Source organism: Hemitrygon akajei, chromosome 11, assembly GCF_048418815.1.
Source record: "Hemitrygon akajei chromosome 11, sHemAka1.3, whole genome shotgun sequence".
Classification (NCBI taxonomy): domain Eukaryota; kingdom Metazoa; phylum Chordata; class Chondrichthyes; order Myliobatiformes; family Dasyatidae; genus Hemitrygon; species Hemitrygon akajei.
The window spans coordinates 6,124,055-6,143,870 of NC_133134.1; the positions used below are offsets into that span (position 1 = coordinate 6,124,055).

A 19,816-nucleotide genomic window follows, 5' to 3' on the forward strand; every position below is an offset into this window, starting at 1 on the left:
CCTGGTGCTAATACCCCTCCCTCTCCCAATTCCACACTTTAACAGAAACAGTTTTGCATCACACCCTCTCTCCCCCCCCCCCCAGGAGAGAGTAGCCACAAGACATACAGTCCATCAAAACCCTTTACACCCCCCCCCCCCAAAACCTATTAATCCCCACTCAAACTCTGCCAAGCCTCGCTGTGTACATGGGGCCAGCAGCCCCACCCCATAAAAATCCAGAGCTACACCAATAGAAGCTCTGAAGAATTTGTCCTCCAGAGGAAGGATCTTCAAACACCCATCAACCATCCTGTCTTTGAGATGTAGGTACAAACCAGAGTAACTGGGGCAGATAGAAAAACAGGTGCACCAGGAGAACAGGCAAACTCCACACAGACAGCACCAGAGGTTGGGATTGAACCTAGAATCTCTCTGGTCCAGTGAGGTAGGAACTCTCCACTTTCAAAAGGGCTGATTATCCCTTCAGCTACCCCCAGACTACACTGCACACACTCCTCACTTCTCAAAGCCCTGGACTGTGCTACTCCTTTCCCCAGCATACCATCTGCAAACCCGCACCACATCCCCCTCTACCTCAATCCATATGGGCAGCCTTCAACCTGACAACATCATCAGTTTCTCCTCCATCCCACTCTTCCTTTCCCATCTCCTCCCCTCAGTGTCCCTCCTCCTTCCCTTTCTCCCACAGTCCATTCTCCTCTAACAGCTACCTATTTCAGCACTTTCCCTCTTCCACCAATTACCACCCCCCCCCCCCCCCCCCACTTCCCTATTCTGGCAGATTCCCCCTTCTTTTCTAGTCCTGATGACCAATATTGGCCTGAAACAGCGACTGTTTATTCATCTTAATAGATGCTGCCCGACCTGCTGAGTTCCTTCAGCGTGCGCGTACATTGGTCAGTCTAATTACGCGGTTTCATGGCCACAGGGAAGGTCAATGTGCAGATGCTGAACATTCAGAACAACACTTAACAAATGCAGCCGGAGGAAATCTGTTTGGGGGAGAGCAACACCGCACCACAGAGAACAAACGGCAGCTGTGAAAGAAGAGACTGAACCATCAAAAGACCCGACCACCACTCCCTCTTGCCCACTCGGGTCCTGGATCAGCCACTGGAGGACCCACCAAAAGCCAACACATTAGATCATCATACTCGGCAAGTGATCAATCTAACTCCCAACACTCAGAAAGAACAGAGCCAGGGGCATTTTTCTCTCACCACTTGCAGGATGAAGGGGTAGCCACCAGCTTAAACAGAAGACTGCACCACCATCATGTCCACCATGACTGGAGTTTTACTCACACTTGCGCACCAGAGCATCTCCTCGTGGGCACGCTATCCCGCACAAAACCGAGGCCCGATCACTGTGTGCGCGCACACAGGTGGTAATTTCACTCGTGAACAAGGCTCCAACATTGCTATGGCCAGTCCTGAGCCAGCCTGTGAGAGGGGGGTTGGATATGGGGTTAGCAACCCCAGTCGATTAAAATCCAGAGTCACAGGAACAGCAACAGAAGCTCTGAAGACCTCATCCCTGGGAGAGGAAGGATCTTCACCAAGACTAGGATGGGCAATTTGGAAGACTGGACCAGGACAGAGGACTGTTGAGCTGCTGTCAGCGGTAGGTGTGCTGAGCTTAGGAAGAAAGAGGTCACAGACTATAATGCAGAGGTTGTGAGGCCATGATTTCCCCGTGTGCCTACACAAACACACTTGTGAGTGTCTTAGGAACCCTTCACCCTCACTACACACTACAACATCTGAAAGGAGATGGTGAGGGGAAATGCAACAGGAGACCCCCTTCACCCCCTCCCTACCCTCTGGCACCAAGGTAACTCAATCACACAAAAGGTGACCAGAACAAAAATCAGGATGCTTGCATTACTCAGAGCAGGCCGAGCAGCACGTGGAGAAAGAGTTCATGCTTCTGGTGGGAGATCCTTGGTCAGCAGTGGGAAAGAATACAAAGTTTCCAAGAGGGCAGGATTGATGTGGAGGATCAATTCTAGAGGTGAAGGAGTGGCTGGGGCAGAAGATGTGAAGTGACAGTTCCCTCATCGCCCAGTAGGTGATGAGGGAGGGAAGTGAGTCGTGGGACGGACGGATAGACAGAAGCTGATGTTGCTGTACAGTGGAGCGTGCAGATTCCTGAACTGTTTCAGTTCATGGTGATGGCCGTTGGTCTTCATGGTTCACCAGCAGCTGATGGACCAGGTTCTCCAAGGCTGTGAGGACTACCTAGGTGTCATTGTCATCTACAGCCAGACGTGGTCAGAACACCTGGACTATCTGTGCAGCGGCCTGGGGCTGCCCTCACCCCCACTGTACAAAAAGGGAAACACGGAGAGGTTCCAGCACAAGTGGAAGTGATCTGCAAGTCATCGACCTCACATTGAGTCCTCCTGGGTCTGGTCGGGGGGCACTGCAGGTTTGTTTCCAACTCATCACTCTGGCTGCACCTCTGACTAATCTCACCAGGAGCTTGAAAGTGGTGTGGGCAAGCGAGTGTGGAAACACCCTCAAAACTGTGTTCTTCAACCTGCCCCTCAGAGCACAGACTCTGACAAACGGTCCGTTGTCCAGGCGGATACCTCACAAGGAGAATGTCGACACAAGCTACCTGTCCTTTACTCACTGCCCATGAACTACCCACTGTGCCTCTCTGCACTGGCACCTCCTGCCCCACCACCCTGCAATCCACAGCTCTTTAACCCTAATGTTGGCCCTGATCTGCCCACCCTCCACTAACTGGATTGACGATGACTTCCCCATCGGACAGTCAAGGTCTCGCCCCAACAGAATTTTCCTCAATCCTCCCTCCCCACCCTCGCTGCATTATAAAACTTTTCTCTGTTCCCCAAGCCTGGAGGATCTGTCACCTGAAACACTCACCCCACTTCCCCATCCACCCATGCTGGCCGACACCACGAGTATTCACAGCAATTTCTGCTTTCATTCTTGGGTTTTGGAATTACCTTGTGATTTAAAACAAAATACCAGATTCATTTTCTCTGAGGAAAAGTCTATTCCCAGTCACACTCCAGAGGGATTTACAAAGACATTTACATCCAAGTGTGTCACCTGGCTCAAGTCAAAATGGCTTCATCCCCCCAACCCACCCTACAATGAAAACAAAGCAATAAATTGTCTTTGCTGAATAAATTAGATGAGGTTTGCTTCCAGTCTGTGAGATTTATTGCCACAGTACCGGTAGTTTTCAGTCCCCTCCTGCTCACTCCTCCAACGGGAGCCGCTCGGCCACTCGGCCCCTCCTGTACTTGGCACGGCTCTGCTCGATCTCCTCTTTTGTCCTCTGGATGCAGTTGAAGATCTCTCGGAAAAGGGCCTTGTACTCGGGCTGGCTGTCGGCAGAGGCGGGTTCGATCCCCAGCAGCGTTCTGGGCGGGCTGCAGCGGGCGACCGGCTCTGGGCCCAGCCGGCCCGGGGTTTGCACGGCCTTGTGGCTGCTGCCGGGGGAGGAGAATCCAGCGGCCGGGCGCTGGCAGCGTCTCAACAGCTCCTCGTACTTGAGCTGGAGCGCGCTGTACTGCTCGTCCACCTCGTTGAGCAGCGAGACACCGCGGCGCCGCACCGCCTCCGCCCGCCGGATGCACGTCAGCTCGTGTCCACGGACGGGGTCGTCGGTGGGGCCGGGCTCCGGGCTGTCGGGCCGGCCCTCGCTCACCGGCTCCGGGTAGAGCAACAGCCTGTCCAGCAGGCCGGCCAGGTCGCGGGGCTCGGCGCTCCGACGCCGCAGCTCGGCCACGCTGCCCTCCAGCTCGGCCAGCCGCTGCGTGTAGTCGTGCAGAGCCGCCAGGCCGCGCTCCAGGCCTCCGCTCTCGCTCAGCACCAGCCGCCGCTCCTCCTCCAGCTCCTCGGTGCGCCGGCGCTCAGCCGCCAGCTGGCTCCGCAGGGATGATACCGTCCGCCGCAGCCGCTCCCGCTCCTCGGCCAGCGCCTGGTCCTGCTCCAGAGACCTGTGGGTTGACACACAGCAAGGGAGACCATCAGCCCTACCCACTCATGTTGTCCCAGCCCATCCCATTAGCTCAGACAGTCCTAAACAGGCCAATGCAGCCAGCGGTCAGAATACTTTCCTCTATCAACATTCCAATTATAATCAGGAGATGCATGAAAAATCATTCCCTGGGGAACAGACCACTTGCCCATGCTGATCAAGGGGTCGTCTTAAGCTAATCTATGTGCCTGCATTTGGCTCATAACTAGAGCTTCCTTCTGCCTGTCTAAACACTAATGGTGTCCCCCTCTACCAGTTCACTCCATATCCCTACCACAACCCCTCCACAGGGAGAAAAAGTTGCCCCTCAGTTCCCCTTTAAATTTCTCCTCTCACCTTTAACCTATGCCCTCTAGTGATGGGTTTCCTTCCCAGGGGAAAGCAGACCGTTCACCTTTATGCCCCTCATGACTTTAAACTTCCATAAAAAGTCAGCCCTCTGCCTCACTCCGGGGAAAACATTCCCAGCCTATCCAGACTCTCCTTGTAACTCAAGCCTTCCAGTCCTGCCAACATCCTTTCTGCATCCTCTGGGAATGGGCCTCCAGGCCTCTATTTGACCTCCATACTAACCACATTTGCCCTTGCCAGTTCATACCAGGTCTCCCTGCCACCATTGTCACTGCAGGAAAACCTTATCCAGTCTCCGGTCAGAGATATGGTGATCAGTGTTTCTCCCCCGCGGGAGGCAAATCTGACAGACACCCTCCAGGTTTTGTGTCCACTGCTGTGGTGTCGGGATCTAAGGCAAGAGGTGGTAAAGGAGTTCTTACCCTTGGAAATCACACAGCTCCTTGAGACAGGGGGAGCTCTGCACAGCTCTGCGCTGCTCCGACTCCTGCCGGGACCTGCTCTTCAGATCCTCGATCTGCCTCTGCAGGTCGTCCACGTGAGACTGCAGGCTCTCCACCATCTCCGTCAGGCTGCAAGGAAAGGCAGGTACCACCGCTGATCATTGTTACTTGTGTAAAGATAGAACCCGAGTCGTACCGCCCAGCTACCCCCCGATTCAACCCCAGGACAATTCACAACAACCGATTAACCGGCCTGTGGGAGGAAACCCACACGGCCACGGGGAGAGCGTATGGAAACGAACCCCGAAACCGACACGCCGAGGTGTATAGCAACACACTAACCACTACGCTCTGTTAGAGGGGTCAGAGCCACCACCAGCTGTCATTCCACTGGGTGGGGGCGGGGAGAAAAGTTACTAAAGGCTCGGCATCTCCAGCATCCTCTGGAGATTTGGGGAACATTTGGATGCTTGGGAAGGAAAAATTAGAAATGCTGGTTTGATTACAACATTTGAGGGAGTTTTGGATAGGGACATGGATGGGAGAGTAATGGAGGGCTGTGATCTGGGTGCAGGTCAATGGAACTGGACAGAACAGTTCAGTACAGACTAGATGGGCTGAAGGGCCTGTTTCTGCAGCTCAGAGATGGGAGGGGGCAACGTGTGCAGGGGGCAGGGATTCACATTTCTGGATCATTGGGACCTCTTTTGGGGCAGGTGTGACCTGTACGAAAAGGACGGGTTGCACTTGAATCTGAGGGGGATCAAAATCCTGGTGGGAAGGTTTGCTAAGGCCACTGGGGAGAGTTTAAACTGGAATTGTTGGGGCTGGGAACCGAACTGAAGAGACCGGGGAAGAGGTGGCTGGCTCACAAATAGAGAAAGCTTGGAGACAGTGCGAAAGGGAGGACAGGCCGGTGATAGAGAAGGGACATGCTCAGTCCAATGGTTTGAGATGTGTCTATTTTAACGTGAGGAGTATCATGAAGAAAGCAGATGAGCTTAGAACGTGGATCAGCACTTGGAGCTATGATGTGGCCATTACAGAGACTAGGATGGCACAGGGGCAAGAGCCGAGAGGTAATGTTGCAGCTATATAGGACCCTGGTCAGACCCCACTTGGAGTACTGTGCTCAGTTCTGGTCGCCTCACTACAGAAAGGATGTGGAAACCATAGAAAGGGTGCAGAGGAGATTTACAAGGATGTTGCCTGGAATGGGGAGCATGCCTTATGAGAATAGGTTGAATGAACTCGGCCTTTTCTCCTTGGAGCGACGGAGGGTGAGAGGTGTACAAGTTAATGAGAGGCATTGATCGTGTGGATAGTCAGAGGCTTTTCCCCAGGGCTGAAATGGCTAGCACGATAGGGCACAGTTTTAAGGTGCTTGGAAGTAGGTACAGAGGAGATGTCAGGGGTTAAGTTTTTTTAATTACACAGAGAGTGGTGAGTACGTGGAATGGGCTGCCGGCAACAGTGATGCAGGCAGATATGATAGCATCTTTTAACAGGCTCCTGGATAGGTACATGGAGTTCAGAAAACAGAGGGCTACGGGTAAAGCCTAGGTAGTTCTAAGGTAGGGACATGTTCGGCACAGCTTTGTGGGCTGAAGGGCCTGTATTGTGCTGTAGGTTCTCTAGATTTCTATGATCTGCTATAGATGGGGCTATTGAGATGCCCCATCAGGACTGGAAAGGAAAGGGGAAGCTGAAGCCAGAATTAGGTAGGAGGGAGGGAAGAGTACTAGCTGAAGGTGGTAAGTGAGACCAGGTGGGTGAGTAAGGGAGGGGGGATGAAGGAGGAATCTGGGAGCGGATAGGGGAATAAGGTAAAAGGGCTGAAGAAATAATTCAATAGCAGAAGACAGCAGACCATGGAAGGTGCCAGAAGGCAGAAGAGGCAATTTAAAATCTTCAGTGTTGCTTAAAACAAACAGTCAAGGAGTGAGACCTGCCCCACGCACGTCTGTCACGGTAGAGCACTGCATTACCTCGTTATCTTGTTCTCTGACGCCTTGCTTTCCATAACTAGTTTCTGATTGGTCACTTCCAGCTCGCGGGCAGTCACGTCGAGTTGCTCGTAGACCTTGGCATGTTGCTCATTTGTCTGCCGGAGGAACTCCACCTGCTTGGTGAGGTACTGAGAGACAGAACAGAGGCAGTGAGACTGCAGGAAGGGGGCATGCCTGTCCGGCTGTAAACCCCCCCCTTTCCCCCTCCACCCACCACGGGAGGCAAGGGAGCTGCACAACGGCATCACAGAGAAAAGAACCACCTCCCCATCTGTGTCAGTGTCTTTCATTTCTTGAGCATTGAGCTGCACGGCTGTGCACTCTCTGAAATTCTCCCATACACCGTGCCTCACACCTGGAATTTTCTTCATATCATCTGCCGTGTCTTATTTCGTAGGCGATCTTGATCCATCCATGACCCTGATTGTTCTTGGCAAATTTTCTACAGAAGTGGTTTGCCATTGCCTTCTTCTGGGCAGTGTCTTTACAAGATGGGTGACCCCAGCCATTACCAATACTCTTCAGAGATTGTCTGCCTGGTGTCAATGGTCACAGAACCAGTTGATGTTTTGGGGTGAGACCCTTCATCAGGACTGGAAAGGAAGGGGGCAGATGCCAGGAAGAGAAGGTGGTGGGGGCAGGAAGAGGGGAGCTGAGACCCTTCATCAGTGTAACCTGTATACTATCCATCCTGATCAACTCGAACAATAAACAGAAAGGGCAGTGCAGTCAATAAGATGCAGGCTCCAAACGAGGTAGACTGTGAGAACAAGAGTTCGTCTTATCGTACTGGAAATCTGATCAAGTGTCTGATAACAGAGGTCTGGTGTTTTCAGGAGGAAGAGGAGAGAATGTGTGTGGTAGGTGGGGTCTACAATTATGACGAGCTTCTTTACTGGGGTAGGGAGAAGATGGACTGTCCCTCCTACATCCCAAAGCAATCTACAGCCAGTCGTGTTTTCTGAAGCACAATGGCTGAACTGTTTGGTCTAACGATTTAAGGAACAGCTTCTTCCCCTCTGCCAGATTTCTCCATGGTTCGTGAACACCTCACTAGTTTAATCTTTGCATTTTTTAATATTCCTATTGCAATTTATAGTAATTTTTGTCTTGCACTGTACTGCTTCCACAAAACAAGTTTCACGGTATGAGAGTGATAATAAACCCAATCGAGATGAACAACAGGAACTTTGTTCTGCTCACTGTATACCAGCCAAGATCACCCAGTGGCCACCCAATTCCACTTCCCCAACAACACGTCAGTCCACGGCCTCCTCTTCTGCCACACTGACACAGGTTGGAGGAGAAACACTTCACGTTCCGTTTGGGTAGCCTCCAGCCTGATGGAACCAACATCGATCCCTATGCCCTCTTATGCCTTCACCCCACCCTCCTCCCCTCTCTCCCATGGTCTACTCTCCTCCATCCGACTCCTCCTCCTTCAGTCCTTTAATCTCTCCCAGCTCCTCACTTTATCCCCCTCACCTACCTCCTTGTACTCCTCCTCCCTCCCCCTCATTCCAGTCCTGATGAAGATTCTCAGCCCAAACATCAACTGTTTGGTCCTCACCTGACCTGCTGTGTATCCAGGTCCGACCAAATACTGAACAGGTTTGATCCAGTTGAGCAATGCAGAGGGGAGAAATGGCCTCTTCCTGCCCCTACCCAATAAATCTCGGTGTAAGCACTGGCCTCTGTTTGGTTGGCCGGGATGTTAGCGAGGGGCCTCCCCCGCAGCGAGGGCACGGCGCTACACTCACCTCGATCTCCTGCAGCTGCTCCTGGTTGGTGCTGTACATCTGCTGTAGCCCCTCCTCCAGCTCCGTGTTGCGATCCAGCAGGGCCTTGCCCAGTTCTGCTGCCAGGTACAGGTCTAGGACAGGAGATAAGACACAACGACCATTAAACCACAAGACCTAGCAGCAGAATTAGGCCATTCAGCCCATTGAGAAAACTCTGCCATTCCATCATGGCTGATAAATAATCCCTCTCAACCCCACTCTCCTGCCATCTCCCTGTAACCTTTGACACCCTGACTAATCAAGAACCTGTGAATCTCCACTTTAAATACACCCAATGACCCGGCCTCCACAGCCGTCCATGGCAATGAATTCCACAGGTTCACCACCTTTGGCTAAAGAAATACCTCAACTCTGTTGTAAAGGAATGTCCTTTTATTCTGTCTCCTCTGCTCCTAGACTCTCTCATTATTGGAGACGTCCACTATCTAGGTCTTTCAGCAGGTTTCAGTGAGATCTCCCCTCACTTCTAAACTCCAGTGAGTACAGGTCCAGAGCCAAACACTCCTCACGGGAACCCTTTCATTCCTGGAATCATTCTTGGGAATCCCTCTGGACCCTCTCCAATGTCAGCACGTCTCTACTTAAAGGGGTCCAGAACACCTCTCAGTACTCCAGGTGCTGTTTAACCAGCATTACACCCTTGCTTCTATACTCTAGTCCTCTCAGAATCAATACTAACATTAGAAACATAGAAAATAGGTTCAGGAGTAGGCCATTCGGCCCTTTGAGCCTGCACCGCCATTCAGTATGATCATGGCTGATCATCCAACTCAGAACCCTGTACCTGCTTTCTCTCCATATCCCCTGATCCCTTTAGCCACAAGGGCCATATCTAACTTCCTCTTAAATATAGCCAATGAACCGGCCTCAACTGTTTCCTGTGGCAGAGAATTCCACAGATTCACCACTCTCTGTGTGAAGAAGTTTTTCCTCATCTCGGTCCTAAACGGCTTCCCCTTTATCCTTAAACTGTGACCCCTCGTTCTGGACTTCCCCAACATCGGAAACAATCTTCCTGCATCTAGCCTGTCCAATCCCTTTAGAATTTTATACGTTTCAATAAGATCCCCCCTCAATCTTCTAAATTCCAGTGAGTATAAGCCTAGTCGATCCAGTCTTTCTTCATATGAAAGTCCTGCCATCCCAGGAATCAATCCGGTGAACCTTCTTTGTACTCCCTCTATGGCAAGAATGTCTTTCCTCAAATTAGGGGACCAAAACTGCACACAAAACTCTAGGTGTGGTCTCACCAAGGCCTTGTACAACTGCAGTTGAACCTCCCTGCTCCTGTACTCAAATCCTTTTGCTATGAATGCCAACATACCATTTGCCTTTTTCACCACTGACTGAACTAGCAAGTTAGCTTTAGGCAATCCTGCTCGTTTGCACCCGATTTCTGAATTCACTTCCCCATTCAGAAAACAGTGTTTTCAATTCCTTCTATCAAAGCGCATAACCGTACACTTCCCAACACTCCCATGGCACCTTTGCCCACTCCCCCCAGTCTGTCCACGTCCTTCTGCCTCACTACTCCAACGCTACCTGACCCAGCACCTATCTTTGAATCATATGCCAACTTTGCCACAAAGCCACCAATTCTGTCGTTGACAGTGGCCCCGACACCAACCCCTGAGGACCACAACCCTGGTGGGCCTCCAGTTTCAGCTGCACCCCGAACAAAGACAGGTCGAGTTTATTGTCCTGTGCACGAGTGCGATACAGGCAGGTCCAGACAACACACACAGTGGCCAATCTAATAGATACATCTGAACCTAATGAAGTGGCCACTGAGTGTATGTTCGTGATCCTCTGCTGCTGTAGCCTCAACAGGAACAACTTCAAAAGGCAGTGCTTCAAGAAGCTGATGTCCATCACCCTCTTCTCATCGCCACCATCAGGAAGGAGATACAGGAACCTGAAGACACACACTCAATGTTTTAGGAAGAGCTTCTTCCCTCCGCCGTCAGATTTCTGAATGGACAATGAATCCACCAACACTACCTCACAGGGGAGGGAGCGGGAAGCACCAGAGAGACATTCGATATGAAACACCAAACCAATTGTTTGGAATCTAACCTGCTGTCTCAGGGCTGGGTGCGTCTGCAGCCACATCATACCCCACCCAGCGCTCCACCCTCACCATTCCCAGCCAGATTTGCATGTGTGCACCAAAGATTTTGGACAGTAATGTATACGCCTGCAGCAATTTAGATTTTTTATTTATGTATTACAATGTACTGCTGCCACAGAACAACACATTTCATGTATGCTGGTGCTATTAAACCCGATTCTGACAAACATCCAGTGGCTCAGATCAACGATAAGCCTGCTCTTCACCGAGAGACAAAGCTAGCTGAGGGAAAAGCAGCGCAGAGCTGTGAAGCCCACCCCTCCCGCTGCGACTGAGAGCGGACGGCAGATGAGGTGTGATCACACCCGAGCGTGTCAGAAGATGTTCTCTCACACTGCCGAGAGAGTTGGGAACAGGGGAGCAGCGTCGGCAGATCAACACGGGGAAGTGTTAATAGTGCTGACACACACACCAGAAATGCTAATGAGATGGAACAGTGTCTGTGGAGAACAAAGTTCAAAGTACTTTTATTATCAAAGGACCTACATTTCACCATCTACAACCCAGAGATTCATTTTCCTGCAGGAACTCTCACAATAGAACACACAAGACAGACACAGTCAATGTGCAAAAGGCAACCAATTGTGCAAATACAAAAAATAAATAAATAGGCAAATGAGAACATAAGATAAATAATTCTTGAAAGTGAGGCCACAGGTTCCGTGTTCAGGTGAGTGAAGTTATCCCCTCTGGTTCAGGAGCCTGATGGTTGAGGGGTGATAACCGTTCCTGAACCTGATTTGTGGGTCCTGAGGCTCCTGTACCTCCTTTCTGATGGTTGAGGGGTGATAACTGTTCCTGAACCTGGTTTGTGGGTCCTGAGGCTCCTGTACCTCCTTTCTGATGGTTGAGGGGTGATAACTGTTCCTGAACCTGGTTTGTGGGTCCTGAGGCTCCTGTACCTCCTTTCTGATGGTTGAGGGGTGATAACCGTTCCTGAACCTGGTTTGTGGGATGTTTCTGTTTCAGGTCAATGTCCATTCCCCAGACTGATAACCTAACCCACACTTTCACACCCAAAACAGCAGCGTAGTGATTGGCGCAGTGCTTTACAGCGCCAGCTCCACAAACAGTTTCCAATTCCCACCACCACCTGTAAGGAGTTTGTATGTTCCGTCCATGACCGGTGATCCAGTTTCCTCCCGCGCGCGCACGCACGGGTTAGGGTTAGTAAGTAGTGGACACGCTGGGCTTGCCTGAAGTGGGGCAACACTGCAAGCTGCCCCCAGCACACCCTTGGACTGTGCTGGTTGTTGACGCAAACGATGCATTTCACCGTATCTCATTGAAGAGAATGAGAATTGGCTTATTACCACTGACACAGGCTGTGAAATTTATTGTTCAGCACAGGAGTAACAGTTAAATCTTAATAATTACTACAAGCCAAAAGAAAAATAATGTACTAAGAGCAAAATAGTGAGAGCATTTACAGAAATGTGAAGGCGAAGATGAAGAAGCTATGAGTGTGTGTCTTCGGTCTCCCGTCCCTCCTCTTTGAGGGTGGTAACGAGAGACCTGGGTGAGGAGGGTCCTCAACAACGGATGCCGCCTTTTTGAGGCATCGCCATTTGAAGATATCCTCGATGGAGGGGAGGCTGGCTGATGGTGGGTGTGTGGAATGCACTGCCTGCGACAGTGGTGGAAGCAGATACAATAGGGGTTTTTCCCAGATAGGTACATGGAGCTTAGGAAAGGAGAGGGTTCTGAGGTTACATTGTGGGCCGGTAACGTGCTGTAGACTTGTGCTGAGTTTTATCTCATCCTGTGCATTGGCCTCTCCGTACCGGATGGTGATACAACCAGCAACGAGCTAATCTGTATAGTCTGACAATCAGCAACAGATTCAGCTGTGGACAACACGGAAGAGAGCTCCCAGTCACTTCCCAAAACTGCTCCTCACTTTGTTTGTGTCTCAGTCAGTCCCTCAGGGAGGAGGAAGATTTGGCGGGCATACAGACGATTAAAACCTACATCAGCTTATCGGAGACTCTAGTCACAAAGGGGAGGGAGAGGTGTTTTGTACAGCCCGGTGTGTAAGGATTTGTTCTGCCTGCACACTGAGAAGGCTTTGGCTAAGTACTTTAATTGCCTTGCCTGGTTGCCAAGACAGACAGCCAGGAGATCCCTCCCTGTGTTCAGTCTGCTGCACTGTATGATGCAAGAAAGGGTAACAAAGACAGTGAATCGACACCGAGACATTTATTCTGCTACGAACCTACAACCGACCCGATTACCAACACCGAGCTGTCCCCACAGCCTATGGACTCACTCACAAGGACTCCATCTCACATTCAATATTTATTTATTATTATTTTTCTTGTTTTTGCAGAATTTGCTGCCCTTTGGTTGTTTAATCGGTCTTGTAAGTGTTTTTTTTAAACTGTGTCTGTTTGTATTTATTGAGAATGCCTGCAAGAAAATGAATCTCAGGGTTGTGAATGGCAACATACGTGTACTTTAACAATAAAATTACTTTGAACTTCGCATCTGGGAGCTCGGTACAGACTCAGCTAGAACCAGAATCACAATAGGGGTCTCCTCCTTTGCGCTCTGTCATCTTGTCACTATTTTTCCTTTTTTTCCCCCACTGCTTATTGTAGAACATCGAAAACAGAACATTACAGCACAGGTCAATCAGCCCACTGTGTTGGGCTGACCTTTTAACCTAGTCCATGATTAGCCCAACCCTTCCCTCTCACAAAGCCCTCTAATTTTCTTTCATCCATGTGTGCCCAAGAGTCTCTTAAATGTCCCTAAATGTATCTGCCTCTACCCCCACGTTCCACATTCTTAAAATCCGAGCTCTTGACATCCCCCACACTTCACTCCAAACACCTTCAAATCAGCTCCTTCGTTGTAGTCGTTTGATTCAATTTTGTTTGTATGTCGCTCGATTCGGCCGTTTCCGTTCTAATCTATGCTCGTTGACTGAGATACAGGCTCTGCCAGCCCTTTGAGCAGTGCTGCCCAGCAACTCTATTTAACCTTCGCCTGATCACCGAGCAGCCCAATGTCCAGCTGGTACAGCTCTGGGCTGCAGAAGGGAACCGGAACACCCGGAGAAGCCCATGCAACCACACGGGAACGTACCAACTCCTTACGGGCAGAGACAGGAATTGAACCCGGGTCACTGGTACCGTGAGGAGTTGTGCTAACCATTCCACTGCCGTGTCATCCTCTTGTACACCTCTCATCCTCCCTCGCTCCAAAGAGAAAAGCCCTGGGCATTCTCTCTAAATCAGGAGGCACCATGTTAAATCTCCTCTGACCCTTCAAAGCTTCCACATCTTTCCTGAAATGAGGTGACACTTGTCACACTTTTCTTACTGCAACTTGTGGTTATTTTTTTAATGTATTACACTGATGCAAAACGACATACACTTAGTGAGCACTTTATTAGGTACAGGAGTGCTATTCACTGGATTTTTTTTTGTTGCACCATTCTCTATAAACTCTAGAGACTGTTCTGTGTGAAAATCCCAGATCAGCTGTTTCTGAGATACTCAAACCACCCCATCTGGCACCAACAATAACTCCATGATCAAAGTCACTCAGATCACATCTCTTTCCCATTCTGAAGTTTGGTCTGAACAACAATTGAACCTCTTGACCATGTTCGCATGCTCATATATTGAGCTGCTGTCACATGATTGGCTGATTAGATAATTGCATTAACGAGGTCTACAGGTGTATGTCAGTGACAATAAACTTGATTCTGACCAGTTAGCCACCCACTTTAGGAACAGCAGAGAGCATGTCAATGACTGAGTTTCACCACAGAAATACAAAGCATTACTTAGAGAGTTACACTGTCACCTACAGCCAGTTACAAGTTGCCACTACAGCAGAAAACACAACCCCCGGTGGATGACAAATGTGCAGAGAAAATTTACAAGAAAGTTGCCAGGACTTGAGAACCTGAGTTGTAGGGAAAGATTGAACAGGTCAGGACTATTTTTCCCTGGAGTGAAGGAGAATGAGAGGACATTTGATACAGGTATACAAAATTATGAGGGGTTTAGATAGGGCAAATCCAAACAGGCTTTTTCTAGTAAAGTTGGGAGAGTCCAGAACGAGAGGTCATAGGTTAAAGGTGAAAGATGAAATATTTAAGGGGGAACGTCCTCACTCGGAAGGTGATAGTGTGTGGGACGAGGAAGTGGTGCATGCAGGTTTGATTGCAACACGAGGGACGTTTGGACGGGAGGGTTATGGTCCAGGTGCAGGTCGATAGGACCAGGTAGAACAACAGTTTGGAATGAATTAGATGTTTCAGTGCTGTACTGTTCTATGACTGGAGCCCATTAGAAATGGGGGATTCCATCGTCTGTGACCTCTGAACTCCTTACAAACATTTCAGCACAAGGCCAGATCTCTCTGCATCCTTTCTGCAGAGGTACGAGAGGAACAGAAGAACAGCCATTGTTGGGATTTATTCTGCCACTAAATGTGGATGGGGAGGAGGGGGGAAAGGAGGTTGAACCAAGGGAAACCGAGTTGAAATAATGATCAGGAACAGCGGGAGGGAGAGGGGCAGAATTGGGAAGGGCGGGAGGTGGTGGTGGGGTTAATCCTTTGTGATCTGAACACCCTCCTTGAAAGGTCAGGGACACAGATTCAGAGTTTGAAAGGGAATTCACGCCTATTGAGGCCCAATTCAACCGGAGCGCTCACTCAGAACACCGTTGCCATAGCGACACAGCGGGTGCAAGAGTGGGACTCACTGGAACGCAGGGTGGGCACAGTCTTGATGGATTGAATGGCCTTTTTTCCCAGGCAGGATACCACAGGGAGCTTTGACTGTAGAGAGAGGCAGATTTCCATGGTTCACAGTAACAAGCCCCCCCCCCCCACCTTCGGGGAGCCCAAGCCATGGGAAGCAGTGGTCCCACAGTCCATTCAGCCCATCTTCCTACTAGCCCTTCAGTAGTAATTTCACATCCCAGTTTTTAAATCTAAGATCAGCTGGTTCCCCCACCCTTTCCCCAGAGAAAACTGCCCCCTGTGATGTCAAGCCCAACCATCACCCCCTCAATGTCACTGGATCCAAAAAGCAAAATCTCCCTCTACAACAAGAGCCAACCAGCTTCTGCCCCGGGGCAAATGTGAGAGCCACACACTCCAAGCACAAACAGGGACTTTCCTTGACCACCCAACCCCTGGTCCTGAATAACAGCCACTCCCCCCAGTCCCTGAGCTTACACAGTCCAGCACCCTCATTCCATCTGCTACAACACAGGCCACCATTTCAACTCTACTCCCCAGTCCCACTCTCCGGTCCGAGTAGCAACACCACGTATTGTGTCTGGGCAGCCTCCAACCTGATCGATTTCTCTAACTTCTGGTAATTTCTCCCCTCCCCCTTCTTTTCTATTCCCCACTCTGAATCCCCTATCCTCACGTGTCCATCATTCCCCCCCCCCGGGTGCCCCACCCCTTTCCCCATGGTCCTCTCAGATTCCTCTTTCTTCAGCCCTTTACCTCTTCCACCTATCACGCCCCAGCTTCTCACTTCAACCCCCCCACCCACCCTGTATTCCTGCCCCTCTCTGCACCTTCTCTGACTTATTGCCCCTTCATTTCCAGTGAGGAAGGGTCTTGGAGCAAACGCCGACCCGACTGCCTCTTCCCCTCCGCGGATGCTGCCTGACCTGCTGTGCTCCTCCAGCGTTGCTCTGGATTTCCAGCGCCTGCCGAATCTCCTTACACTGCAGAATATGCAAGGACTATGAGCACCCCGGATAATTCTTTCCCCTCACCGCGTTGTTAAAGACAACTCCCGGTCAATCTTTGTGTAAAACTCAACACCGACCCCGGCAGAGCGGAAGGAAGTGAAGGTGCTGGAGACACAAGGCGCTTGAGAAACGTAGCGGGATAGAGATCATCGATGATGGGATGGGAACAGAGGTCGCTTCGTCCCGAGCCGGGACAACTGTTTTAAAGAACCAATTGAGCCGAAAGGCTTCTTCAAGTTTTCTTTAGGCGGTGGGCAGTGAAGAACAAAGTAACTAGATTGCACCGACCTGTTCTATCAGAGGATTTTTATCTTAAACCGAGACCGTCTCCTCTTCTAAAGGCCGGTACAGGTGACCGGGACTCGAACAAGGCACCGCCCCTGAACAAGAGGCACAGTCCCAATGCAAAAGAAAAATACACGAGGTTTAAACTCACCATGCTCCATATCGCGCTGTTGCTGGAACCAGGAATCCTCCCGGAGCTCAAACTCCTCCATTATTCTGTCCGTCAGCATCCTCCCTCCGCGTGGTGCTCAGCGAGCGCCGGCTCTCGCTACCCCCCGAGCCCCTTGGCACCGCTCGCCCACCCTGCAGCCGGCCAGACCGCGCCGCCACGGGACTCACTCCATCACAGCGACGTGGCAGTGAGCGGCGGCGGCGGCGAAGGGCAGCAGCCCAGACTGGGACCGCCGGCCGGGGGAGGGAATCCCGCCGCGAGGCCCCGCCCCCTCCCGCTCTCCGTGTAACAAATCGCATCGCAGCCAATCAACCGCGCCCGTGACGTCACCTGATCGACAGCGTCCCGCCCCGCCCCCCGAGAGGGCGCGGCTCGTTGAAACTTGTGCGGTTTGGACAATGGAGCCGGCGGCTCTATCATCTCTTGTCACCCCGATGTTCTTGTGGGCATGCACAGTGAAACCAGTGAGAAAACTGAACACACAACCGGTCAGCGCGACGCTTGCACAGCTCGGAATGTCGGAGTCCAAGTTCAATTCCGACGCCCTCTGGAAGAAGTTTGCACGGATTTCCCATGGAAAGACACACAAAATGCTGGTGGGACACAGCAGGCCAGGCAGCATCTATAAGGAGAAGCACTGTCAACATTTCGCGGGGTCCTGACGAAGGGTCTCGGCCCAAAACGTCGTCAGTGCTTCTCCCTGTAGATGCTGCCTGGCCTGCTGTGTCCCACCAGCATTTTGTGTGTGATGTTTGAATTTCCAGCATCTGCAGATTTCCTCGTGTTTGCTGGTTAATTGGTCATTGTAAATTGTCCTGAGATTAGGCTGGGTGGCGCTGCTCATTCTGTCTGCACTTTACCTCAAAATTATAAAAATTGAAAGACACTGCAAATTGAAATAAATAATTAACTACTGAGAACATACTGTAGACTCCTTGAAATTCCATTGGTTGTGGAATCAGTTGGGTGAAGTCATTCCCCTCCCTTGGCTGAACAGAGGAGACTTTTAGGCAGAGCACAAAATGAGGTTGTTCTTACCCTCAGCCATCAAGCTCTATAATATTCCAACCTATAGCCGGGAAGTGGTGACCTCCTCCTGTTAGACCGTTTGTGGTAACTATTCTTTCTACTTCTCATTTTTATATTTGATGTTGTATTGCTGCTGTGGCAATGTAATTTCCTTTGGGATCAATAAAGTATCTATATCTACAAATGAGAAAATCTGCAGATGCTAGAAATCTGAGCAACACACACAAAATGCTGGAGGAACTCAGCAGGCCAGGAAAAGAGTAAACAGTCGACGTTTTGGGCTGAACTGTCTTGTTCAGGAGCCTGATGGTTGAGGGGTAATGACTGTTCCTCAGGCTCCTGTGTCTTCTTCCTGATGGCAGCAGTGAGAAGAGAGCGTGGCCTGGGTGGTGGGGTCCCTGATGATGGTTGCTGCTTTCTGCTTTCCTTGTAGATGTGCTCAGAGGTGGGGAGGGTATTACCCGTGATGGACTGGGCCATACCCACTACTTTCTGTTTCTGATTGTAGTGCATATCTGAAATGGCGCCATAAGAAGATGATGGAAGTAACAATCGTGAAACAACCAAATGTTGAACTTATGAGCCAGAGAAAGCCAGGGGACACCCACGCGGTCACACAGACCCCGGAGCTCCTCAACCTTCAATTCCAAATCTGGGAGCCAGAGGCCAATCTCGGGTTGTTACCCAAAGGTCACGGTCCAAAGATCAGATTTTCACGATCTTCCCAGATCTGGAGACTTGCAAAGGAACTCAGCCGGGCAGCCATGGGTGTGAATTCGAGTGCAGTGTCGCATTCAGTGGGAGCGGGGAGCAGGGGTGGTCTGGAGGGTGGGGTAAGTGACGTGTGGGGGAACTGGGGTAATGAACAGGAGAAAGAGAGGTATGAGCTCATGTACCTGTCTGTGTCTGTATCTGTCTGGCTGTCTGTATCTGTCTGTCTGTTCCTGTCTGTGTCTGTATCTGTCTGTCTGGTCTATCTATCTGTAACTGTGTCTGTGTCTGTCTATGGTGGTATCCGTGTCATATTTATCTGTGCTTGTTTCTGCGTATCTGTTTGTGTCTGTGCCTGTCTGCCCCATCTGTCTGTATCTGTCTGCCTGTCAACTTATCAGGTTAAGTGAAGTTTACTATGCTGTAAGTGAGCTACAGATACAGTGGGAAACTTGCTCTCAGCAGCTTCAAACAACACACAGACACAAGTTACACACAAGTTCAAATCCAAGCTCAGGTTTATTGTCATCTGCACAAGTCCGTGTGTGCACAGATGCAACGAAAAACTTACTTGTAGCAGCATGACAGGGACAGAGCATCAGACAAGCAGCGTTCACAGGAAAAACATAAATTATGTGAACACAAAAAAGCCCAAAACAGTTCCCTCAACCCTGAGGCACTGGAACAAAAGAGCAAAGTGCAGAGAGAGAGGGAGGGAGAAGGGGGAGAGAGAGAGAAAAGGAGGGTTGGGTGGGACAGAGAGAGAGAGAGGGAGGGACGGAGAGAGAAAAAGAGATGGGGAGAGGGAGAGAAAGAGGGGACGGGGAGGGAGAAAGGAAGAAAGAGAGAGAAAGAAAGGGGTAGAAAGAGGGAGAGAAGGAGAGGGAAGGGAGAGAGGGAGAAAGAAAGAAAGGGAGAGATGGGGAGAGAGATAGAGAGGGGAAGAGGGAGAGTGGAATCGTTTGGGTGTGTGAGTGAGAAAGTGAGGGATCAAACTCGAACCACACCTTCGATGAAGTAGAGATAGTGATGCCGACAGTCTCTTGCTGTTCAGTGTTGGCAAGTGCTGGTTTGAAGGTTAGACAAGGTGTAAAGTACAACTGAAATCTTTCTGTGTTTACTGTT

General features: G+C 50.5%; 1 protein-coding gene across 1 annotated transcript; it reads right to left on the bottom strand.

Annotated features, from left to right (window-relative positions):
* Positions 1 to 773: 773 nt before the first annotated feature.
* cdr2b (cerebellar degeneration-related protein 2b) lies at positions 774 to 17,216 on the bottom strand. Its single transcript, XM_073060135.1, has 5 exons — positions 16,931 to 17,216; positions 8,587 to 8,699; positions 6,806 to 6,954; positions 4,797 to 4,946; positions 774 to 3,982 (listed from the first exon to the last, which is right to left on the bottom strand). The coding sequence occupies exons 1-5, from the start codon at positions 17,007 to 17,009 to the stop codon at positions 3,238 to 3,240; spliced, it is 1,236 nt and encodes a 411-aa protein (XP_072916236.1). The 5' UTR covers positions 17,010 to 17,216; the 3' UTR covers positions 774 to 3,237.
* Between the last annotated feature and the right edge of the window lie 2,600 nt (positions 17,217 to 19,816).